The following is a 26,660-nucleotide window of genomic DNA, read 5'->3' on the forward strand; positions in this document are numbered from 1 at the left end:
ACAAGTTTAATTTCTAGTGGTTAATTTTAACCAAAACCAGAGAATAAAACCAGAGAATAAAACCAGAGAATAAAACCAGAACTCTTACATGGTAAGTTTCATGAAAATGGAGACCTAGAAAAAGCATCCTTTGCATGCCTTAGAACTGGACCTCAACAATTTTACCATACCATGAAATCCACTCAAAAACTAAACTGATCCAATTCTAAGAACAGTTCTAGGCAGATGTTCTTTAGCCACACAGCAATAAAGGTTTATAAAATCAATCTCCATTATCTCTGCTGTTCACTAGGTTCTGAGCACACACACAGAGCCTTCATTAGGCCACAGATTTTGAAGGAACTTCAACTACACACTCCATTACTTCTTGTAAAGTTTAAAATTAAAAAATATTTGAAGCCTGACAACCATTCACTACCTTATTGTCATGCTAGCATAGTGCCAAATACTCATGCTTAGAATTTCTATTGCTTATTATCACAGATCATTTTGATCTTCCTTAGAAGCTGCTTTTAAGCATTCAAAAGTCTCACTAAGGTCTCCCTGGAGAGTTCTCTTGTCCAGGCTGAACACCCCAGGCTCTCTCAGCTCTCTCCACAAGAGGTGTTCCAGTCCTCAGATCACTTTTGTGGCCTCTTCTGGACCTTCTCCAGCTGCTCCACATTTGTCCTGTGCAAGCAGTGGGCTTTTACACAAGACCATCTAATCCTGGAGCTGCTCAGTAGCTAAACCTAATGATTTGCTTTGACATCATATTGCTACTCAGCTTTCACTCTCTAACAGGGACACATCTTTGTTCAGAAATCACAGAATAAAATTCACAGCTAAACTCCTTTCCTTCTATATTCCAACTTCATCCATAATAACCACCTTTATGCAGGGAAAAACCAGCTTATTTTGTTCATTCCCCTGTTCAAAGCTTGTCACTTTTTCATTTTCTAAGTTGATATATTGCAGCCTTTTTAAAAACTTTTTTTTTTTTCCTATTAAGCATCTCCTGGATCTCCTTCAGACTGTGACAAGCAGCTCCTTGTATAAAGTATTACATGTTCCAGAGTTCTGTGAATAATTCCAACACTGCCAACTGTGTTGGGGGTTTTTAATTTTAATTTTTTGGGGTTTTAGTATCGATTAGCTATTGTGTTGCTGCTGTAAGTGATAGTTAAATATTTCTAGATCAGTGTTTCCCAAACCAAATAATCAACCCAAGAAGTTCAAAGGGACTCTCAGTGAAGGGCTGGAGAGAACAATGTTAGTAGTACCATCATTCTTCCACCACAAGAGAACAAGAAGTGGCTGTAACTATTGACAAGTATTTTCAACAAGAATTGTCAGGATGGGGCTCTGAGCAACCTGGTCTAGTTTAAAGATGTTCCTGTTCAAGGCAGGGGCTGGACTAGATGGCTTTTAAAGGTCCCTTAGCCCAAACCACTCTACAATTCCATGATTTGCAAATTATATACTAGGGTTTTCATCACCAAAGCTTGTCAGGAAAGGTCTGATATCTTGCCTGAAATTTCCCTGTCACCAAAGAAATCACAGCTGCATCTAGTAATTTTCCAGTCCAGAACTAACATAGATCATTGAAAAGTGGCCAGATTAGACATATTTAAAAGTGCATTGGTGTGGTTAGGAATACTGCAAAGACCACAGTAAGAGCAGAGTGACAAGGCACCCTTAGATAAGAAGTCCCTTCCAGTGTGTCAATATTCATTTGCAAGCTCACTGCATCCAAGCAAAAGCCCATACTGAGACACATCCACTTCAAAGCTCTCCAATCTCCCCATCAAGCTTCTTATGCACAACATACTGCACATATTGCATGTCTTCCCTACCCCCTCCATCTGTGAAGAAAAACTGGATCCACTGATGGAAGAACCCTTATAGCAGAAGACATTGTCTAATCAGCTACTGTGTGACATCCACTGTTCCCACTGTGTCTGCTGCAGAGACCAACAACAGCTCCACAGGTTTTCTCACTGATCTCTCTTGGCTAAAGCTATTGCTTGCTACTACCTCCCTGGAACTGCATCTGCACACAAGTCCTAGGGAAGGCATTTGAACATTGGGACAAAATTTCCTCAAATTACAGTTACTTGTCTCTTTAAGAGCAGTAGAGCTGAAAGAAATGGTTTTTATCTCACAAACTGGGCTTACAGTCTGACAGTGCTGTGGACAGCAGTTGTTACCTTAGCCTGATAGGTCTGCTCCAGCTCCATCTTGTACAGTTTGACTTGTTCATCATGTTGATTTCTCAGATCCTCCAGAGCCTGAGTCATTTTGGATTCATACTCCTGCTGGCGGCTTGTGTCCACCTCAATCAAACGATGCTCATGTCGTTTTCTGGTTTCCCTTATTTCCTACACACACACACACACACACAAAAGAGGGACAAATGACCACACTAAGGTAAACAGTACAAGCAGTTACACTCAGACTACAATTACCTACTGTAATTTACTATTATACTAAATACTTAGTATAATGGACCTACAGTACTACAGGCGTTTAAGCGGCCTGGGAATTGCTGCATGCACTAACAGATGCAAATTACTGTTTTCATTTGTCAGAATGTAATTCTTGAAAGTGATTCAACTTAAAACCAGCTTCAAAAATAGCCATATACGCTCTAAGGAAGGAGATGTTTTATGCTAAAAAGTCAAAATGAGGGTAAGTCAAAAAAACATCAATTTTTTTCATAGCAAAGAGATTCCATATCCTGCACTACAAACCCTGTCCTTTTCAATATACATCCTGACATTACCATAGCAGCATACAAGCAATCAGATTAAAATGAATACCTTTTGTAAACATTATATATATGAAAAAAATTATAGAGAAAAACTGCATCTTCAAATTTCACTCTTAAGCACATATGGATCTCATCTATATTCTAGATATTTGATCACCCTTTCTTATCAGATTTAGAGTATTAATAAGGCAGCAACTCAAGCAATCCTGAAGACACAATTTTTTGTGATCAGAGGTTGTACTAAGAAATTTTCATTTTTAGAAATGTATGTTTTCTGTGCTTAAGAACACTGGTTGCAAACTAGTAAGGTAAGGCTTACTCAGACACTTATTCATGCAGAGACCTGGCCAGGCCTGAATGTGTGGTATGAGAAAAACAATTTCTTCCTTCAGGGCAGGACAAACAACCAAGGAGTGGTTCTGAGTACTGGGAGGAGGCCTGAAGTTAACAGGAGGGGCATGAGGAACAATAACAAGTGAAGCAAGGCTCAGTTTTGCTAGTCTGGAGTCATAGCAGGGTAACATATGTTCAAATTAACTTTACTAGTCGTTTTCCACAAATGCTTTACATCTAAAACTAGTCCCTGAGAAACATGTCCTTTTACTAGCAGCAATGGGCTCTAAAGTGATATGGAAGAAGCTTTTCTTTCTGTGGTTAATTTTTACACCAAGAAAACCAGTAAGCAGCATTCTCTCAGTAACTGCAGGCAATGGCAGCTCAGAAGCTGAAGGAATGTAGTGGGGACTGCAAGGGCTGAGCTGATCCAGCAGCTCAACACCACTAGAATAACCAGGCCTCACTTGCCACACTCCCAGCCATGATGTCTCAATTCTAATGGAGATTTAGATCCTTCAGTGAAACAAATCAAATTCACTAAAATAAGGGAAATCAATTTATTTATTGCTTTGTATGTTGACTTGGTGCATAGAAGAATCAAAGAGCTTCAGGAATGACTACAGAACACCCACCCTTGAGCACAGCAAGCTTTAGAATTAGCTTCTGCTGTCCCATTTAGTCTCACCTTCAGTCGATATCAACGCATTCTCTCCAAGAAGAAAAATTATTTTAAAGTCCTACAACCAAACAAGGACCTGTCACTGCAGTCAGTGTACCAATCCAACTGCTCCAGGGCATGGAAGTGAGACAATGGTCAGTGCATCTCAGGGTAATCTCCCTGGTTGGTTTCTTTGCCCTGCTCCAGTCCCTGTCCCCTGTCCTTAGCCACACAGCCCTGTCCCATCCCTTAAACCAAACTGGGCACTCATTTGGATTCTGTGGTAAAACAACTCAGTCACTAAGCAGTCAAAAATTAAACTCAACCAAAAAACTTTAGTATCTTTCTAGTTAATCTGGTTGAAATGGTTAGGTGAACGATGAGCTAAGCATCACACCTAGAGTAGGTGAGAAGAACAGCACAAGCATGTGGCAACTGTTCAGCAACCACTCATTGAATCAGCCTGCAGAACCACTAGAGATGGACAAAACAGACTTTGCATCTGGTACAGAGAGAAAGTCATGCTTCCCTTTCCCAATTTCCACTATTACCAAAATTTTGCTCTTCACTAGAACAATTCACTTAATAGGCAGAAAACTACCTCTGCAATAAGCAAGGCAGCTGCACACTGTTCTAGTTAATAAAAATAGGTTATGATCAGGTCCACCAACCAAAGCTTGTGTAAATAAAGAGCAGAGCCAAACAATTAGATCTAGAGAGAAGGAACAAGATTCTTCCTTTTCCACAGCAGTCAGCTGGATCCATGAGTTCACCTACCTATGGGACTCCACCACTGATTTACTATGTAAAAAGGTGTAAAACCTCCACCAATATTATTACTCAACCCATTTATAGGAAGGGTAATACTGATTTTCTCTACTAGTTAGTAGTTGCTGATAGTCCATTTGATTAAAAGCTACATTAACTTTGGACAGTGGCAAGATTACTAGATTGATAATACCTCCTCAAATACATTCTTCCTGAAGTCCAGATCCTCTTGCAAACTCTGGCACCGATTTTCCAGGTCCACACGCATAAGTGTCTCCTTCTCCAGCTGCTTCTTTGCCACAGCATGGCCATCTTCAGCCTAGTAAAGAATTAAAAACATAATTTTGTCTGGATTCCTAGCTTTCATCCATAAACCTTTTACAGTCTTCATCTGAAGTCTTTGGACCAGTTACTCACAATAACAAATCTAATGTCAAGCCACTGATTTAGAGAAAACCAACCCACACCATCACCAGAAAAAAACACAATAAATAAACAAAAGCTCCACAAAAAAATTCCTGTGTGTGTGTGTTAATTGATATTTAAACCAAGCTTATATGTCTGCATACCAGCTATTTAAAATGTAGGACGAGTTCAATACATTCTGATAGAGGATCTGAGGATTATTAATTCCTTGAGCACAACACGTTGCACTTTATTTTTCTTGCTAGCATGGTCCTTCTGGGTACTCCAGCACAAGTGTAAAATTATGCAGGACCTTACAAAGGACGACATTTAACAACCCAACATCCCATGAACATAGAAACATCAGAAATTTTAAAATAAAAATTTCTAACAAGCAAAATGTCTAAAATACTGTGTTGCTTTGGTTGTTTTATATAGATTTCTATAATTTAGTTTTGTATCCAAGAGGATCAGCCAAAGGTTCATCAGTAAGCAAGATGGATCATTAATGTTCAGATTATAAACTAACTGCAAAGAAAAAAGAGAATTTATGCTACACAGCTTTTCCTGTGCTGAAGCAAGAGAGCACTCCCTTCCACACCTTAGCAAGCTGGGCACGCAGATCAGCCACCTCTGCTTCCAGACTGCGCTTCTCATTCAGGACAGTATTGAGCTCTGCCTCACTTCTGTGGAACAGAACTTCCAGATCCTTGATGCGACCCTGAGCCACAGACAAATCTGCATCTTTCTTCTTGTAGCTGGAAAAAAAAGTACATTATATTTATACATGGGTGCACGCCCATCGTGAGCACATCCTGGTTACAGCCACAGGTATTTTGTTACCAGGCACCTTTTATCAAGCCCAGCTCCTGCAGCAACCTGCAAATGCTGCTATCATTGACCTGGAACACCCTCAAAATGTGCAGCCAGTACCACGTTCTGAAAATGCATGGCATGCTAAAAAACATGTTATGGACAGACAAGGGCAAAACAAGAAGGCAACTCTGGCAGCTAAGAGATGGTAATACACACAAGGTGTAAACAGTACTTTTTCATCTGGCAGCTACAGAGCTGGTATCCTTTATTCATGAAGCAAAGTACATGCAATGGCCAAAGAGGCCTGAGCATCCCTGAGCATCTTTTAAGAGTCCACCAAAATTAACTTTGAAGACAATTCCTACTATATACAGGCTTCTAAAAGCTCTGTATTCAACCTGCAATTCCAAACATGGAAAATAACTATCATGTTTGCAAAGAGGAAAAAAAAAAAAGCTGAAAACCACTGTTCCAGATTATACAAACTTTACTGCCCAGCCCACATCCTGAAGCTTGGTTCTCAAACTCCTCATCACTTGTACTGTTTCCTTGAATTTATGATTTGCCTGAATAGGCCAGAATTATTTTACCAAAATCCTCCATTAGGGGGTATTGGTGTGCCTTACATACAATATTTCTTTACATGGCTCAGCATGATGTGCATTTTTCTAAGTTGATATCTTTATTTTGTGATGCATCCAGCTTCTGTTTTCTCTCTGCATTTCATGGTGTAGATCTTGGAATCTCTTGGGTTTTCATTTAATTATAACCAATTTTTCTTATCATTGGTCCAATCTGTCACTGTGAATTCTGTTCTGCAACATATGTGCAGTGTCTTCAAACTCAGCAGCTTGCTGGAGGCACAGACAAAACATGCCTTCCACTTAAAAGATAATTATTTAGCAGCAATTGGAAGGTCACAAGTGTGTGTTATGCACGTGTTGTAAAACATGACACAGGTTGTGCCTGTGTCACAACCAAGCAGACCTGGGGAGCCTCCTGCCAGCAGAGGAGCCAAAGGGCAAACACCACTTCACTCTGAGCATGAACAGCAGAATGTGCTCACACATGTGCTCCTGCGTCCCTCCACCTGCACAAGCCAGGCAGCAAGCAGCTGCTTCCTGGGATGGGGATAAATAGAAGTGTCTGATGTACAACTTGACAAAGATCCACAGAGAATTCTTGACAGTGGTAAGTAACTTTGGCCCTCTTAAGAACACTGACAACATTGCAAGTCAGCTTAATTTTTATTTTCACTTATAATTTCAGCCTGGTTTATTGCCTTCATGCAAAAATGTGACAGGTTTTACAAATGTACAAATGCTATTGTGGGTCTCTGAGATTTTAAAAAGCTCCCACAAGCAGTCAAATCCACCTGGTGAGATGTGTCAATGCTTCAAGGAACACCACCTTAAGGAAACTCTCAAGAGCTCTTTTTTTTCCAGAAAGAGCTACATTTGCTCAAGGGAAATGTTTCAGAGACCACATGCAGTGGGTCTAGCATAAAACCATAAGTTTTTTTCACCCATTTCTGGGAACAGAGATCTGCTTCCTCTTCACTGGGGACAAAGGGTCTTCATCAGTCATGTCCCTCTGTTCAACCCTCTCATGGAATCACAACCACTCAAACATCTGCTTGCTTCAGCATGGATGCCTTTGCTCATGCCTACAGTTTGAAAGCTCCATCCCCCCACACTTTTCAATGATTTACAGGGATATTTCAGTGTATCACAGTCCATCACCATGGCCCACAGAAGAATTTCAGCCCAGGACTAAGGCACCTCCTAAGACAGCAGCCAGAGGATTTTTTTGGTGGCTGTGCTGGTGGGGGGGTGGGATCCCAGCAGCCAGGCTAGGGCTCCACAGCAGCACACAGCAGCCAATGGCTGCTCCTCCCCCTGCCTGGCAGAATTTCAGCTGAGTCCTGGGCCCACCTGGCCGTGCTGGGGGCAGGAACCCAGCCCAGAGAGTGCTGCAGGAGAGGCAGTTACCTGTTCAAAACTGGAAACAAGAGAGCTCTCTGGGGTTTGTTTGTTCTGAAATGGGATTCACAGAGATTGTCTTTCTTATGTGGTTTGACAGCATGTCAATATTCAAAACTAGCAGCTGATTGGTTCTGTTGGATCTGGAGGAAGCTGTCAGCAGTCCTCACAGAGAATCACTTCTGTAACTGATGGATTTTCTCTTTAACTAAAAACCAAGCTATGTTAAACCACAACACCACAGAATCACAGCATTGTTTGGGCTGCAAAGACCTTAAAGCTGATCTTGTTCCACCTCCATCATGCTCCAAGCTGTGTCCAACCTGGCCTTGGACACTTTCAGGGATGGGGCAGCCACAACTGCTCTAGGCAACCTGTGCCAGGCTTTCACCACCCTCACAGGGATGAATTGTGTTCCTAATATCAAATCTAAACCTACTGTCTTTCAGTCTGAAGCCATGTCCTGTTGTCCTGTCCCTGTGTGTGGGGAAGGTGGCAGGCAGAGGAAGCCACAGCATAACATTCACCCCTCTGAGAGCTGGGAGCAATGCAGCTCCAGCAGAAGACTGCTAAAGCAAGCAGAATGATGGCATCTGACAAATACTGACCTTCAGACCTGGCTTGACCTGGGGAAAAGTGACACTGGCTAAAGATATGAACAGATACTTCATGAACACCAGGACAGGAGACTTTCCTTAACCTTGTCATCAGAGTCACCTCTGCTATCAATGCACAGATCTTACTCACTCCACCAGATCTGGTTCAACATCTTGTGGGAGGGTGCTGTTCTACCCAAGCAGAAGTGTTGTGCACCTCACTGGTAAAATAATTGTTCCCATCTACACCATGTCCACTCATCCCCTCCCTCCAGTAGTCAAAAGCTTTGTCAAACAGCTGAAAATGGAAACATAAACACTGGAAGCTTTTACACAGCATATAGGATAGAACCTCACATGCTACAGAATGGTACGAGAATGGTTATTTTTACAACAATATTTTAATTCTAGATTTAAAAATATGTCTCTACTCCTGATACAAACATCTTTAAACTAAAAGTTAAGCTTTTCCTTATAACATATAAATGGTGTTCAAACATTCTAAAGATATTCCTAAAGATATTAAACTTTATAAAAAGTGAAACTACCCAACTGTTTAATGAACCTAGTTATGAACTCGGGTCAAAAGGAAAAATTTTTCATTCATGAGTTGCATTCAAGGTACAAATGTATCACATAATGAGCTGGCTTAGAAGGGACCTTAAACCTCATCTTGTATCACCCCTCCCATGGGCAGGGACACTTTCCATTAGACCAGGTTGGCTCTTAGCCCCATCCAGCCTGGCCCTGAACACTTCCACACAGATGGGGCAGCCACAGCTTCTCTCACAGCAACCTGTTCCAGTGGTTGGATATTCTATTCTTCTCCCAGAGGATGCTGGGGCTTTGAACAGGCTCTCCAGGGAATGATCAGAGCCTCAAGGCTGCCACAGCTCAAGGAGAGTTTAGACAAGACTCTCAGGCATAGGGTGGGATTTTGGAGTGTCTGTACAAGGAGTTGGCTTGATGGTTTTTGTGGGTCTATTCCAGCTCAAGATATGATTCTATGACTCAGTGCATCACTAACCCCACATGGAACAATTTCTTTCCAATATCCCATCTAATGCTGCCCTATGTCAGTAGGAAGTCATCCACCCTTGTCCTATCACTATTGCCATGTATAAAATCCTTCTCCCTCTCCTGGAGCCCCTTTAGGCCCTGGAAGGGGCTCTGAGCTCTCCCTGGAGCCTTACCTTCTCCAGGTGAGCACCCCCAGCTCTCACAGCCTGGCTCCAGAGCAGAGGGGGCTTCAGCTCTCAGAACACCAGAAAATGTGGCCTCCTCTGGACTTGCTCCAGCAGCTTCATATTATTCTGATGTTGAGTCACCAGAACAAAATGCAGTATTCCATGTGGGTTTGAGGAGTCAAATCACCTCCCTTGACCTGCTGGCCACATTTCTTTTGATGCAGCCAGGATATGATCAGCTTTCAGAACTGCAAATGCACATTGTTAGCTCAAATTCAGTTTTTCATCCATTGATACTTGGTTCTCCTCAGGGCTGCTCTTGATCCATTCTCCACCCAGCCTGTGTCTGTGATGGGAATGAACCAACACATACACACAGCCTTACACTTGGCCTTGTTGAACTTCATAAGGTTCACACAGGCTCACTTCTCCAGCCTGTCCTGATCTCTTAATATGGCATCCCTTCCCTTCAGTGCATCAACTGCACCACACGTTTTGGCTGGCTGTTCTTTCTCATCAGAAGGATTGTCCCCCTCATGCCCTAGTTTCACATTCAGTTTCCAGTGGGTACTCTGGAAGTCTTACGGAGATGATGAGCTGGTGGCCCCTGAGATAACAAGAGCAACAGGGAAACCTAGATTAAATACCTCCAAGAAATTAAGGGCCATTCATCTAAGAAGATGATACAGTGACAATCCACTTGTTTCTCTACATCAATGCATGCAGGGTGGACAATAAATTGGAGGAGCTGGAAGCCACTGAGCCACTGTGCTGCTGGAAAGTTGCAATCTAGTTGCTGGTAAACTTGGTGGGACCAACCACATCACTAGACCTCAACTATCAACAGCTACAGGCTGTCAAGAAGGGACAGGCAAGGAAGGAGGGTTTGCTCTCCCCTAGAAGTGGATTATGTGAAGGGCTGTCTCTAAAGAACAGCAAGAAGCATTTTGAAAGCCAATGGGTAAGAATCAGAGGCAACAATGGGAACCCTTTTGGTTGGCATCTACTCCTGGCTGACTGATCAAGAGGAACTTTTTTGCTCCAGCTACAGGAGGCATTGCACTCACAGACTCATCCTGCTGTGGAGCCTCAACCATCTGCATCTGCTGGAAAAGTAGCAAGGTGTGCTGTAGGCAATGAGAAGGCTGCTGGAGAGCACTGAGGAGAGCTTGTCAAGCTAGGAAATAAATGACTCTAGCACATGGGATGAGGTACTGGACCTGATAGTCACCAACACAAGTGAGCCCATCAGTGGGGTCAAGACAGGAGGCAGTCTGGGCTGCAGTCCTGAGAGACATGAGTCAAGTGAAGAGTTATGAAGAATGAATTTTAGGAAAGCAAGCTGCCTACTGTTCAAGAAATTGGTTGATAGCACCCTCTGGGAAACTGCCCTCAGAGACAAGGGAGAAGATCTTTTAGGAAGTTTTCTAGAGCACAAGAGCTCTTGATCCTCAGGACTGGAAGGCAAGAGATCAGTATGGATGAGTTGAGACCACCAGGTGAAACTAAAAGCCAAGAAGATAATGAAGAGGCAGTATTAGTATAGGCTGGTATCCTGGCAAGAGTATGGAGACATTGCCTGGTTGTCTAGGGATAGGCTCACTGAGGCCAAGGTGCAGCTGAAGATGAACTTGGCAAGGGACACCAAGAATAACTAGAAGAACTTCTGCAGGTGTGTTAGTCATAAAAGGAAGGTCAAAGCAAGAATACTTCTTTGATGAACAAGACTGGCAAAATGGTAATAGCAGACAAGAAAAAGGTTGGTGTACTCAACAACTATTTTGCCTCAGCCTTCAATGGCAACATCTCCAGTAGATGGGCCATAAAACAGGAACTGGGAAGGCAAAACAGCTCACACTATAAGAGAAGGTTACATTTGTGACCACCCAAGAAACCTGAATATATCCAAGTCTACTGGACCTGACAAGATGCACCCCAGAGTCCTGAGGAATTGGCTGATGCAGCTGCCAAGCAACTCTCCATGACATTTGAAAAGTCATGGCAGTCAGATGAAGGCCCAGGTAACAGAAAAGAGGGAAACATTGCACCTGCTTTTCAAAAGGATGGAAAGGAGGACTTCAGGAGTTCCTGACCTGCCAGTCACACCTCTGTACCTGGGAATATTATGGAACAGATCCTCCTAGAAGCTCTGCTAAGGCACATGGAGCTCAGGAAGTGATTCCTGACATCCAGTACGGCTTCTCCACATTCTGCCTGACCAACCTAGTGGCCTTCCCTTAGCACTGATGAAGTCACTTCATCCCAGAAGGGCTATGAATGTTGTCTGTCTGGACTTCTGTAAGGCCTTTGATAAAGTCCCCATAAAAACCCTTCTCTGATAATTGCATAGGCAAAATTAGACAAAGGCATCAATGAAGAAAAGTAGGGGGCATATGCATAATCATACAAGAATTTGAAAATTCAGAGTCAATTTGGCTTTTGTAAAGGAAGGCAAGGAGTGTAAGCAGGGATAGGAACCCTGCACAGAAGGGCTCTGAGAGAGCCTTACTTCCATCTCTGCCCAAAGAGGCCACAGCAAATCTGGTTACCACCAAACACTTCTGAGTTCTGTAGCACTTGTCCCACTCAATGGGGTCTAGGGAGTCATCTCTGAGTCTGATGTAAAATACTATCTGGAGTTCACCCTTCTTCACACATCAGCAGCTCAGAAGAACTCAAAATGCAACTGTGTTTAATAAATTATTAATAAATAAAATACAGAACAAGACATTGAACACTGTTATGGTACAACAGCATCTTGAATACTGGCTGAAGCTTCAATTCTGCAGCTTTTCTTCCCAACAGGATACGTTAAAACAGGAAAAATGACAGAGAGGATAAAACATTGATTGAAAGCACAAAGCAGCTTCAGGAGTAGAAGCAACTAAGGAGTAAGATGTTTCCACTTGAAAAAAGAGATCATTAAAGAGAAAAATTTTAAGAGATATGAAAGAGAATACAAAAATAAAGGGTTAAATGAACCAATGAAACTGGGCAGGCAGATTGAACAACATGTTTATATAATACGTAGGTAAACTCAGAATCCCCTTGCTATGTCTAAGAATTCCAGAGACTCAGAATACTGGTCACACTTTGAAATGCAAAATCATGATTGCTATTATACAGAATCCAGCTGGCCATCAGGAAGTCCCTTAGCTGAAGGGAATTGCTGAAGACTGGAAGAGTACTCCAGAGAACTGCTGCTAGGCAAGTTACATTCTTCTCTTCTCTAGACAAAGAGGCTCTTAACAGACATCGATTAACAGGCTAAGTAGACCTTTGGTCCAAACCAATACAAAATACTCTAGAAAAACTTTAGGATGCTTCTTGTTGACTTACCAGGCAAAATTACATGCAATTGTCTCAAACACTAAAGATCCCCCAGAAAATGCTACAACATTGGTAACACAGTAAGAGAAAAAAAAAAAATCTAAACTAAACAAAATATGTGCCCCAGAATCCAAACCCTGGGAGTTGAATTTGCACTCACATGGAACTGTGGGGTACTATTATCTGTCAGTATCTGAATAAGATACAGATAGACAAGAGCAGAAATGCTTCCTCTGAAGACCATTACGCTGACAGAAAAACCTTGTTCTTTCCTAGACCACAGGCCCTGTCCCAAATCCTTGTGTCTCATCCAAGGCTCTTAATGCAGGTTGGTAAGCTGCTTCACAAGCTGAAATTGTGCAATTAGACAGTCCCAGGAAGGAACTAAAAGCAGGGTAAGCCTCAGGCTCCTTTGGACACAAAGTAGGCCTGATGTTACCACCTCCAGCCATATCCTGCAGCTTCCCTGGAATACCTTCAGCGCCTTCAGGAGAAGGCTTCAGGGCTTTCCATGCTCACAAACACGGACTTTGGAAGAAAAAAAGAAAGGGGAATCTGCTGTTAAAGCATGGACTGACTGTGATCCTATGTCTCAAGGGAAGTCTATTATCTCCTGTCCCAGCAACCCAACCTATTCCAAGCAAACAGCAGAACCAATGCTTGAGATCCCTCCTGGCTAGACTGTGCTGGCATCCTTGAATCTATCCTCTGTCACGAGCTTGAGAGACAGACAGAGGTAATAGCAGTGAGTATGTAATTATGCAATAACCTACACTTCCACTAAACACAGCTCTCAAAGCAAGTCTGGTCTGAGAGAAGCATCATCTATCTGACTGTCAGCATAGACAGGGAAGCTTCACTAATGAGCTAGATGTCAGTGAACACTGCAAATAAAAAAAAATTGGAAGCTGCACTTGCAGGAGTCTGGCCACATCACAAGCTAGACACCCCATGAACACTCCAAGTACATTACAGCATTTCAATGGACTGGAAGGAATTTGGTAGAAGAAACTCTGAAGCTGAAGAATTCAACTCTACTGTAAATACAGAGAGAAACCCAGAATACCAGGTGTTTTTTCCTCATCTGTTCACAAAAGACAAACAAAAAGCTGAAATTAGTTTGGTAGAATTGGTCATTGATGTGATTGGTAAGGGGCAACTCAGTTGTCCAGACAATGGTGGAGGGAGGTGATCCAAGGAAAAACACCATCTCCATCACTTTACATGCACTATTTTCTACAACAAGGTATTTGTAAAACCTCTTAGGGCTATCAAAGGTCTAAAGAACAGGAATCAACTGGATTCTCATTACCTGCCAAATGAAGATACTGCTAACAAAGATACCTTAATCAAAACAGAGAAATATCATCTCCCAAAACATGAGAGGTGAACCAAATTCCCAGTTACTGCTGTTGCTCTCTTCTGGAGTTTGTTTAAAAGCCAAGCTATCATTAGATGAGAGGGACAACCTAAAGTCCACATGATGCCAACTGCCATGCAAAATATACTACCCAAAATAAATGCTAAGACTGCTGGCCTGAGGCTTTGAGATGGAAGAAACAGTCCCAACAGGAACATTGCAGTAGGGCTGGGTGGGATACATCTCACTGCACCTCAGGGGTTTTATTACAGCTGACCTAGTTACCAGGGGGATTTCTCCTGGTTAACTAAAGCTCAGCTACCAATGTTTTCTGCCATTACCAGAGAAAAGCCAAAACCAAATCCAGTGCACAGGCTGCCTGACCACATGCAGACCTATGGGATTGGCTTCAGCAGACTTTACACTGACTCACTCAAATGCAACTGCTTTCACTATAGCTATTTCCTATTTGGACAGTTATTTTAGGACAAATTCCCTAAAACAATATTTCCAAGAGCTGACTTTAAAAAGAGGACCCAGCACAGAAAATGAGTATCCAGTAATATGTTACGGAGAAAACATGAAATACTTGATCATAAACCAACTAGGTAGTCAGAAATAAAAAAGACAAGGGAAGGAAGCACTTACACTTAGTTGCAAATGAAGAAAGATGAGAGACTTATGGTAGGCTTAGTGACACTGTCAGATTAAAAGCTTTTATGGCCAACAACATTGATAAACAGGTGATGTACATAATGACTGCTCAGGAAAAACCTGTAATTCCCAAATCTTATATAGTATAAAATAGGTACCAAAATTCACTTAGAAGCAAAAATTTATTTTTCCACCACATATATAAATTTCAAAATTAAGTTTCTACTGTGGACAAGTATTTGATTACAAATAATTCAATGGGAATTGAAATAATGGACTCTACTTGACTTCAGGAACTAGTTTATTATGCCAGTTCTCTGTGGTGCAAACTGAACAGCAGTTTTAAAAAATTTAGTCAGTACAAGGTCTTTTTCCAGCACATTTATATTGTAGCTTCATGTCTTTTCAAGGCAACACCATTTTCATATTCCCAAACTGCTCAGGGCCAACACTCCTCCCTTTTCTTCCATCAGTCATACAGTAAAACAGACAATAAAAACCATTAATCAACCCTCCTTAAATGCATCAATTTTAATCTAGATCTCTTTCTCAATCCAGTTTACCAAGCAGCTGCACACACATGTGCTCATGTGGAGGTATGACAGGACAAAGTAGGCACAGCCATTTGTTTAAGCCTCAAATCACATGACATTCTTGTTATATTTACAAATACACTTGTGTATATATTGCTGGAATTCTGTGGCCTGACCAGTTGTACCAACAGGCTGAAGGATTTTCCCTCTGACAAGCCTGTATTGTTTCACGGATCTGCTACCAAAAGGCATTTTAAGAAGAATCATTAGTATCATTTCCACAGCAAATATCGTCCATTCTAAAAGAAAAAAAGTCTCCTCACCTTTTATTGAACTCCTCAAGTTCTGCTCTCAGTTTTCCTATTTCAATTTGTAATCTAGCCCTCTCTTTGGCAGTTTCATCCAGAACTCTTCGAGCATCAGCCAGTTCCGACTCGTAGAGACTCTTGATTCCGCTCACCTAAGGGGAAGGAAAATGTATTCAGGTATGAGAACATCCCAACAACTATCAAAGAACTGAAATAGGGGATCACATTACACACAAGTTTCTTTGAAAAAGGGTATATAATATGATTCCTGCCATTTAAGAATATTCTATATTCAACATTTTCAATTAACAACCAACCCAAAGATTTAGCTTTTATTACCACCATGACAAAACATACTCCGTTTGAAATGTGCAAACATTCCTAAGAGATAAACTGAACTAGATCAGTGCACCCTACAATTTTAGCTTCAATTATTTGCCTTATTCCCAATACTGCTGCTTTGGGAGGTTTTTTTAAACACTTGAAGACATTCTGTGGAATACAAGCCCAAGGGCCCATTTTGATTCTGCTGCTCTTCCACTAGAAAGCATCTGAAACCAGACAAACTCTTCAGAAATGTGAACTGTTCAGAAATGAGCTTCCACTCTTGTTCTTTACCTCAGAGGACAAAGAACTACAGACTTCTCCTGTCACAAAATAATATATCACATAGTCAGCAATACAGACTGCTTGAGGCACCTTGAAGTCTTCTATACCTTTATATTTTTTAGAAGGCAAGATTATTTGAAAGGTATATCAGATAGCCAAAACATACAGACCATGTAAGATTGCTGCTTTTGCTTCTGGGAAAGGATACCAGAATAACTTTCACAGCATCATACAACATGCTGAGTTAGACCTGCCAGAAGCATTGAGCCCAGCTCCTGGCCCTGCCCCCAACAATCTACACTGTGCCTGAGTGTCACTCAAATGCTCCTTGAGCTCTGGCAGCCTTGGTGCTGTGAGCTCTTTCAGGGAGCCTGTCCAGTGCCCAACTACCTCTTGGGAAAAAACCTTCTGGTATCCAAGCTAAACCTCCCCTGGCTCAGCTTCATGCTGTTTCCTCAAGCTCTGTCATTGGTCACAAGAGTGTAGAGACTGGTACTTGCCCCTCATGAGGAGGCTGAAGACTGCATTGAGGTCTCCCCTCAGTCTCCCCTTCTCCAGGCTGAACACCTGCTCCTGGAGGTGTTGACAACTTCTCCTGATTTAGTGTCATTGGTAAACTTTTTTAATATTCCTTTGAGTCCTGTATTCAAGGGTCATGGATGAAGATGTGAATGGGCTGAGGTTGGAGACCCATGAACTCCACTTGTGACTAATGTCAGCCTGATGTCACCCCCATCACTACAAGCCATTGGGCCCAACTTGAGAGCCAGTTGCTTACCCATTATGTGACAGGGTTATCCAGCTGTATGCTGGACATTTAGTCACTGGATCCTGTCTCTCTGAGGCAGTTGTGAATCCTGAAACAGTTCCATGGTCACAGAACCACAGAAAGGCCTAGGCTGGCAAAGACCTTAAAGCCCATCTCATTCCACTCCCTGCCATGTGCAGGGTCGCCTTTCACTATCCCAGGTTGTTCCAAGCCCCAGTCTGGCCTGAACACTTCCAGGGATGGGGCAGCTACAGCTTCTGTGAACAGAGCAGAGGTGCAGAATCCCCCCCTCCCCTGATCTCCACACAGTGGGCTCAGCCCAGCACAGGGGGAGTTTCTGGGGGCGAGGGCCCATGGCCAATACAGGCTGAGCCTCTCACGCACTAACACCCCCAGCTCCTTCTCCCCAGAGTTACTCTCAATCCATTCTCCACCCAGCCTAAATCTGTGCTTGGGGTTTGCTGTAGAATCCAAAACCCTGCTGCTAACAGCAGTCATGCAATCCAGAGCTGCACTGCAGGATGTGTTCAGCTATCCTCAAGCCCTTCACTCTCCCCATAACACCTAGGCTCTGATGCTACTGACAATCACAGCCTTGGTTCGAAAGACAGGTGCCTGCCAAGGAAGTTGGGAACCTCCCTTGAAATGGAAAATGTGACCCCCTTCCCACCAAATTATTATAACTTTGAAATTATGGGACTTCAGGCAAAGATATGGGAAAAAGAGTATCAGTTTTTTACTAGTATATATATATATATGGGCATAATAAGACAGACAAACAACAATGGCAGCAACAATAAACAGAAGCACAGGCCCAGTCAGTGTCAGGCAGAAGCACAGCCCCAGTCAGTGTCAGGCAGAAGCACAGCCCCAGTCAGTGTCAGGCAGAAGCACAGCCCCAGGCAGTGTCAGCAGAAGCACAGCCCCAGTCACAGGCAGAAGCACAGCCCCAGTCACAGGCAGAAGCACAGCCCCAGTCACAGGCAGAAGCACAGCCCCAGTCACAGGCAGAAGCACAGCCCCAGTCACAGGCAGAAGCACAGCCCCAGTCAGTGTCAGCAGAAGCACAGCCCCAGTCACAGGCAGAAGCACAGCCCCAGGCAGTGTCAGCAGAAGCACAGCCCCAGGCAGTGTCAGCAGAAGCACAGCCCCAGGCAGTGTCAGCAGAAGCACAGCCCCAGGCAGTGTCAGCAGAAGCACAGCCCCAGGCAGTGTCAGCAGAAGCACAGCCCCAGGCAGTGTCAGCAGAAGCACAGCCCCAGGCAGTGTCAGCAGAAGCACAGCCCCAGGCAGTGTCAGCAGAAGCACAGCCCCAGTCAGTGTCAGCAGAAGCACAGCCCCAGGCAGTGTCAGCAGAAGCACAGCCCCAGGCAGTGTCAGCAGAAGCACAGCCCCAGGCAGTCTCTTCTCTGGGCTGCAGGCACTCTCCCCTTGGCTGCAGTTCCGGGCACAGCCGCAGGGGCGCTGGCGGTGATTCCCCCGCGGCTGCAGGGGGCGCTGTGCTGCGAGCGGAGCCGCCTCTGCGCACGGCAATGGCGGGAGAGAGAGAGAGAGCCCGAACAGCTTCCTTTGCCTGCTGAATGGACTGCAGCAGGAACCTTAGAGCAGCAAGCTAGAACAGCAGAGGCAGGCACACTCAGGGTGGCAAACCAAGTGCAGCAAAAACTCAGGAGCTGTGCCAGGATCCGAAGGGCTGGGGCAGACCCAGGGTATCCATTAAAGTGTGGCAAAAAGATAGAAGCAGCAGCAGAAAACAGCGGGGCTGGTCAGTGGCAGCCAGGAGATACCCACCTAGGGGCTCAGGATCCCAGGTTTTCCCCTGGGGCACCCTAATAGATGGTGAGGGTCCTTCCCAGTGAGGTCGGGTGTTGAAAAGGTCCCAGTTCAACAGACACTCTTATGAGCAAAGGCTCACCCATGTAGGAGCAGCAGTGCAGGACAGAACTCAGCAGTGGCAGTGAAGTCTCCCCACTGTAGCAGCAGCCCAACCATCTCCCCTCTAATCCTGAGAGCGAACAGGGATCTGAGCCCAGCCCCTCAACCCCCAGTCAAAATCTCACAGTGTCTCGGCACTTCGCAAGGGAAAACCCCCCAGCTTAGAGCCTGCAGCCACCTGAACCCCTTCCCCCCACCTTGGCCGCATTCTTCATCTTTCTCTAGTACCTATAGCTCTGGCCTCTTCGGCAACAAATGGGGGGAAATTCAGTAAGAGAAAGAAAGAAAGAAAGAAAAGGAAAGAAAAAAAAAAAGCCAAACCCTAACCTCCAACAATCACCCAGAGCCTTGTAGTCATGTTTGATACTCTTCAGGTCCCTCTTGCCACTAGCACTGATCCCTCTGTTGAAGAACAGAAGGGGGATAAGCTCATATGGTTATGTGAGCCTCAGTGGCCTCTCTAAAACATCCAGAATACAAGCCCTGGGAAGCAACAAACCTTCCCAGATGACAGGTTAGGCCAAAAAGTGGGTCTTTCAACTCTGAAAATGGAAACCCCATCTGAAGGTGACAGAAAAAATTAAAGTAAAACCTCAAAATGGAGTTCAATAAAAAACAAAAGGACATGCTGCAGTCCAATCCACTTCAGGTCCATGTGCACCCAAGCACAAATATTCCTGCACAGAGGCCAACGTAGAACCAACACTGCACTACAAAAGTGCTTTCAATTCCCCCCCCCGCCTTCTGTTGGCAAAAGAGCCTGTAAGTTTGTAATTAGACAACACAGGGAACAAGGAAATAGAAAAAGAAAACTGAGATGTTTCCATAGCAGACTTTGAAAGATACAACTGCTCAACACTTTCACCTACCTGTGCTGGAAGCATTCAAAGTTCACTAGGCAGTGGGTAAATGGCAGAGACATTGACACAGACCCTCCCAAAACAACCACCTGAGAAAAGCTGAGAGATACCACTCCGTGAAGACTGGAAACACATCAATAAGGCATAGACCCACCATGCTAGGCAAGAAACATGTTCCATCCACTTGTGATGACAAGTGACTCCAGACAAATTTTGTGATGAAACGATCTCATTAGTCTACATTAATGTGCTAAACACAAATGTATTACCCACCAGGTTTTGCTCAGAATGTTCTCATTTAGCCAGATACAGATCAAAAAAGGACTGCCAGTCAGCTATGGCTAAGACTCACCAAGAATATAAGTCAAGTTCTCAAGAACAATGAAGATGTGAGTTATGGCACCTCTCAGATGATGTCTACAGCACCAGAAAACCATTTAACCCAATATTTTAGAGGATGCAACTTGAGTGACCCAACATCCACAGCAACATCTGAGCATGTATTTTGCAGGTGGCAACTAGACAACACCAGACCCTCATATCCTGGTCCTGACAGTAGTTCTGGTCACCACACATGGTGCACATGAAGAGCACGGTAGCTCCAACACTGGCAAGTAAGAGGAAACCACATGAGCTCACACCCACAGAGATGGGAAGACACAAGTGAAGAGGGAACCACCATAGAAACTGCTTTGTCACAAGGACAATTGCTGTTAGCAGCTGAGGGTCCCAAGGACCTCATTTTTCTCTCCAATTCCCCTTTCAGAGGGCGAGCACAGTAGCGTGTGCTTAGAACAGTGCATAATCCCTCCAGTCCCCACCAAAATATCTCTTCCAGAAGGCTGCAACCATAAACACTGCAGGAGAGGGCAGGGAGTGAGGAAAAGGGAATGAGGAGAGCTCTAGAACTGCTCTCTTAGCTTTTCTATTATCTCCCCACCCAGCTTCACAAATTAGATTACTGCAACACTGACCCCAACAGTAAGAACAGCATCAGTCTTGTACTAAGGATGTAGAAAAACAAGAGGATGAGCTCAATTTCTCTTGTCACAGGCTAACCTACACAAGGACAGTGATGGAGGAAAGCAAACAGAGGAGGAATGAGGACAGTTAGAAGTTCCCCCAGCCACATCTGCAAACTTTTTGGTTTTTTTGCATTTGTCTGAGGACTCACTGTATACACTTTTTATTTGTCTAGGCATCTACTGCATACGAGTAAAGGTAAAGCAGCACTGAAGAGGGTTAGGGAAAATTTTCATAATTAATGAAAAATTAAAGATTAATCAACTGCAAAGCTCCTTTGCTGCTGAGATGGCAACCGTGTGTCATCACAAAGAACAGCAGGAATGACACTGTTCCAAGGCCATGCTGAGACTGCCACACAGAACAGCACATCTGCTTTCTGCCATCTTGTTCAAATTGACGATTGAAACACCAAGGAAAAAGATCATCCTATCAGCTGATGATTAAAGAATCTCTGGCAGAAGAGAGCCCTTGCCTGATCAGCATCAGTAGAACTTCTCTCATCCAGAAGACACTACTGTAAACCAGAACTTTGAGCACAGCTCAAAATCGTTCCCATACATGCAAGGTGGGAGCAGGGGGTGTCAGGAGTGATCACCCATGACAAGTCATGTCAATCAATAATGGTCTCACCCAGCTCAGATACGGTCCCTGTCAGATACTGGAGTGACAAGCAAAGAACATCTCTCTCATGATAACCATGGTTCTGCTACTGCTTGCCATAGCTATCCTTATCCTTGAGAAATTCACATTTGATCATGGACCCCATCATCTGCTCTCCAGGCAAAAGTCTCAAGTAATAACCAATAGCCCATTGGTGAGCACTCCCTCTTGTCTGCTTCTCACAACGTGCAAGATACCACCTACCACAGTGGCAGGTGATGTTTCCTAGAAAAGCCAAAAAACAATAGAATATTCAAAGTAAGGTCATACTCAAATTTACACACAGTTGAGAACAATCAATGGGAATTTTCATTTTGAACACTGTGGAAAAAGAAAACAGTCTCCTATAAGCATGCAGAACTCAGACTCTTCCACACATAAATACTTAATAATGCAGAGAGAAGGGACTGCAAATTTCATTGGACCACATTTAACTCTGCTTCTACATAGAAGTTAGAGCTGCTTTGGGGTAGGTTTGGGGAGGTTTTTGGGATTTCAAGGGTCTATTTTTAATTAATATCTTATTTCACACTAAGCCTTATCATTTTATGAATGCAAATTCCAACGGTTATTAAGAAAACTGAATTGTGAGCAGAAAATCCAGTTTACTAGGTTGGTCCCAAAAGTGAAAGGACAAGATTCTCCCACTCCAGTAAATGGAAAATCTGACAAATATGTGAAGTTTTACTGTTTCCACAGTCCTAAACCAAGGTCCACTATCCAGCACTAAAACAATAAAACTACAACGCTTCCTTTTGTAGACATATGTAAAGAATAAACAGATCTTCCTAAAGGGATGGGGAAAGTATTTAACAAAGGCAGTCCAGAGACAAGCCAAAGCATCAGTGCCAAAGAAGAGTTTGACAAATCCTGACAAAGTTTGTTATAATATGTCTAAGGATTAAAACCTTTTTGAAGTCTGGATGAAAAAAAACTGAGAAGGAAAGCTCAAGAGCAAAGTAACCAAAAGGTTCCTACCAATATTCTCAGGTTTATTTTGTGATTACTGCATCAGAACACGTTTCAGAATTGCTAGGACACAGAACTGCTGTTTTACGCTCATGTTAAAAGTCTAATGAAATTAAATCTACATTGTCTGCTTGTCCTCTTACTCCATGTGTGCTGTCAATAGAATTACATTCTGCCTCTTGCATTTCAAAGGCTTACTCCTTCTAGCCTCCAATGATCTACAACTTAGAAGCTGTAAATTAGGCGTGTTCATTTTGTTCATAGAATGATTTCACAGGGCAAGTGATGTTTCATGCTTAGAAATAGCAGGCAATTTTGAAAGTATAGAAGTTACAATATATCATTAAGTAATACAGAGGGACTTTAAAGGTACTTCGGTTTTGGGCATACATGCACTGATTGCAGGTACAGCCCCCAAATAACTATCATATCTACTCTGCTTAAACTAAATTAAATCAAACCCTCCTTCCAACACCCCGAGCATCCCCAAATCAGCATCTTAAGGAGTGAAAAAAGGAAAATGAAAAATAAATTTTAATGCTACCCAGTGGCACAGCGATCCATCATACCGCGGAAGTTCCAGTCCAGGCTATACTGATAGGAACACCGCACCTTGCTGAGGGGTTTGGGCTTGTACAGGACAGGACTGCAACCCTCCGCCACAAGGGAACCACAGAGCAGGGAAAAGCAAGGCTTAGGAAAAAGAATCATCCAGCTTTGCTTCCAAAATTCGAGGAAACAAATCTGAGTCGTTCACAGAGATTTGATTCCAAGTATTTACGGGGTCTGTAAAAGACCTCTTACGGTGAGAGGCAAAGTCAGTCTAAAACCCTTCAGTCTTCCATCCCATTGCATTAGCCATCAAGACAGAGGCTGCAGGGGACACCCAACACTCCGGTACGCGTGTGCTGTGGGCGCGGGGGCATCGGAGGGCTCGGACCTTCCGCGGCCCCAGCCGAGCCCCGCCCGAGCCAAGGCACCGCAGCGGCCCCGCGCTGCAGCCCGGCCGGCCCAGGAGCCGCCAACACCGCCCGCAGCGCCGCGTCCTCCCCGCTCCGCTCCAGCCACCGGCCCGTGCTCCCGCCGGTGCCCAATCCCGGCCGGAGCCGCCTTGAATGTGTGACCAGTAGCCCCTCGGCGCGACACCGCGGCCAGAGAGCCCCCGGCCGCCCCGAGGGGCCGCGCGGGTCTGTACAGCCCCCGCTCCCCGCCCAGAGGACGCGCATGGCGCGGCGGCCACACGGAGCCGCCACAGCGCGCCCCGCGCCGCGCAGGGAACGGGCGGGAACTGGCCGGGCGAGCCCGGGCCGTGGACCCACTCCGGGACGGAGGCGGGGGGGCTCTCCACGGGCAGTCACTGCTCGCTCCCCACTCGGGCCGTACCTCCCGGGTGGTGACCTCCTCCTTCTCCGAGATCTTCAGCAGCAGCCGGTCATTCTCCAGCTCCAGCGCCCGCACACGGTCAATGTAAACGGCCAGGCGGTCATTGAGCTGCCGCAGTTCCTCCTTCTCCTGCAGCCGTGAGATGCGGGTCGGTGACAGAGGGGTCCCGCCGGGGGTGCCGCGGCTCGGAGTGCCTGACATGGCGCTGGGATGGCAGGCGGGCGGGCACCGACTCATTCAATCCCGCCGCACCGGGGGAGGGAGCGCTAAGATGGCGGGCGGGCGGCCCCTCGCGCCGCGGCGCCCCCTGGGACATGCAGTCCCGGCGCCAAGATGGCCGCGGGCCTCGGCGCTGGCCGCCATTTTGCGTCCAGTCCCGGACGGCGGCTGCGGATCGCGCTGCGCGTCAGCGGCAGAACCGCGCGCCGGCCGCTTCTGAGGGGAAGAGGTTTTGGTGGCAACGAGGAAGAGAGCAGCGGCCGAAAGGACGGACCCTCACCCGTTCCTGGCGGAGCAGCAGGCTCCGCGGGGCTTAGGCCTGTGGGCTGACACGTTCCTTGAAAAGGTGTATTTGTGTGTTTTCACTGTGGTTCCCTAAAATATCGTCCACAGCCGCTTGTGCTCTTCTTTGTTGTTAGTTCTGCACAGGCCAGGGTCCGGTTCTGTGCTGAAATGGAGAATACATGGTTCGGATCTTCCCAAGGTTGATGTTTTTAGGAGCACCTAAAAAGTGCTATTTTTTTGGCTACATAGTCAAACTTTATACAAACTAAAACTCACTGAGGACTTTTCCTGAATATTTGAAGTAGTATTCTCCCCAAAAACCCCAAATTCTGTCAGTTCTTGCACATGAACTAGTATAAACTGGATTACCATTCACAAAGCTGTTTTGGCCTTGTGCCTTTCAGCTACAAGGGAGTGCTGAGAAAAAGGAGTCAAAAAAACAGACTGAAAAGCCTGTGGTCTGTATGAAGAGGAAAGAGATAAAGTAGCAAGAGCTTTATACAAGGTGGGAGCATAGGTCTGGATAGAGAAACAGGAAAGACAGCAAGAAAATACAGCATATTGTGAAAACTTATGGACCCATGATGAAAATGTAGCAAGTAGGTATTTGGTCTCAAAATAGAACTACAATGATCTTCATGTGAAATCCTAATATCAAGTACACCTCAAACTGGAAAACCTTGGAATAAACAGGAATACTGGATGCTCAATATCCATGAGGGCAAACAGCTGTAAGTCTTTAGCAATCAGTGCATAAATCACCTGAACTCATTTGCCTCAGAATGTGCATCTGATACAAAGAGATTTGTCCCGGCTGCTGCGGGAAGGACAGTGCAATCCCGCCTGCCGGGGCACCCCTTCTCCCGGGACAGGACAGTGCAATCCCGCCTGCCGGGGCACCCCTTCTCCCGGGACAGGACAGTGCAATACCGCCTGCCGGGGCACCCCCTCTCCCGGGACAGGACAGTGCGGTCCCGCCTGCCGGGGCACCCCCTCTCCCGGGACAGGACAGTGCGGTCCCGCCTGCCGGGGCACCCCTTCTCCCGGGACAGGACAGTGCGGTCCCGCCTGCCGGGGCACCCCCTCTCCCGGGACAGGACAGTGCGGTCCCGCCTGCCGGGGCACCCCTTCTCCCGGGACAGGACAGTGCGGTCCCGCCTGCCGGGGCACCCCCTCTCCCGGGACAGGACAGTGCAATCCCGCCTGCCGGGCCACCCCCTCTCCCGGGACAGGACAGTGCAATCCCGCCTGCCGGGGCTCCCCCTCTCCCGGGACAGGACAGTGCAATCCCGCCTGCCGGGGCTCCCCCTCTCCCGGGACAGGACAGTGCAATCCCGCCTGCCGGGGCACCCCCTCTCCCGGGACAGGACAGTGCAATCCCGCCTGCCGGGGCTCCCCTTCTCCCGGGACAGGACAGTGCGGTCCCGCCTGCCGGGGCACCCCCTCTCCCGGGACAGGACAGTGCAATCCCGCCTGCCGGGGCACCCCCTCTCCCGGGACAGCACCAAGTGCCCCTTCTCCTCCGCCTCCTCCCAGGAGCCCAGAGTGGGCATTTCCACGCCAGTCAGTGCAGCTGTGGCTATCACCCGGAGGGTGTTTACGAGGAACAGCTACAATGGAAGCAAGGTCACTCCCCGTGCGCTTTCTGAAAGGCACAACCTCCGCGTGAGGGTCGCTGCCGGCAGGGCGCTGCCAGTGACACCCAGTGACAGATGTGCGACTTGGTGAACCTCGGCGCCCTGACCGGGCCTGGGCAGGAGGCACACAGAGACTACAAAGCCCAGGGTGCTGTGGTGGCAGCTCGCAGAGAGGTGGGATCCTGCCCCATCCGCTTCCTGCTCTTTGTTTCGGCCGGCCTGGGGAGCTCCGTACGGTACAGCGCGTGTTTTGAATTTTGGCGCCTGTGTGCAAACTGTAACCGAACTGCTGGAGCGGCTCCAGCCCAGCCCAGCCCTTCCCCTGCCCCACGCACTCCGAGTCTCTAACAGCACCGGCTTCCCCCGAGCAAACCTAAAAATACTCCTGAGCATCAAGCCGCGCACTTAGACTGAACTTTTACTCTCTTTAACATTCAGTTTCCAACACCAGCAAATTTGTGGAAGACCAGCTATAAACTTTGTTTGTGCTAAGACGGGAAAAAATATTTTAGAAATGCTGAAAGCCTCTGTATAAGCATTTTTGGGTTAGCTCACTTATCTTGTGATTTGATGTGATCATCTGTGCATCTGCCATATTTTTGAAATTCTTTTAACCTTTTTGC

The 26,660-nt window shown here is 45.6% G+C and overlaps 1 protein-coding gene across 1 annotated transcript in view; it reads right to left on the reverse strand.

Moving 5' to 3' along the window:
- Positions 1-24,238, reverse strand: part of LMNB2 (lamin B2) — a 35,849-nt gene extending 11,611 nt beyond the window's left edge. Inside the window, exons 1-5 of the mRNA XM_079328087.1 lie at positions 23,897-24,238; positions 15,701-15,837; positions 5,521-5,677; positions 4,708-4,833; positions 2,190-2,360 (exon numbers count right to left, since the gene is read on the reverse strand). Of these exons, the coding sequence (XP_079184213.1) occupies positions 2,190-2,360; positions 4,708-4,833; positions 5,521-5,677; positions 15,701-15,837; positions 23,897-24,133 (828 nt within the window). The 5' untranslated portion in view covers positions 24,134-24,238. The remainder of the gene's footprint in view (positions 1-2,189; positions 2,361-4,707; positions 4,834-5,520; positions 5,678-15,700; positions 15,838-23,896) is intronic.
- Between the last annotated feature and the right edge of the window lie 2,422 nt (positions 24,239-26,660).

This window comes from Erithacus rubecula, assembly GCF_903797595.1.
Source record: "Erithacus rubecula genome assembly, chromosome: 28".
Taxonomy (NCBI): Eukaryota; Metazoa; Chordata; class Aves; order Passeriformes; family Muscicapidae; genus Erithacus; species Erithacus rubecula.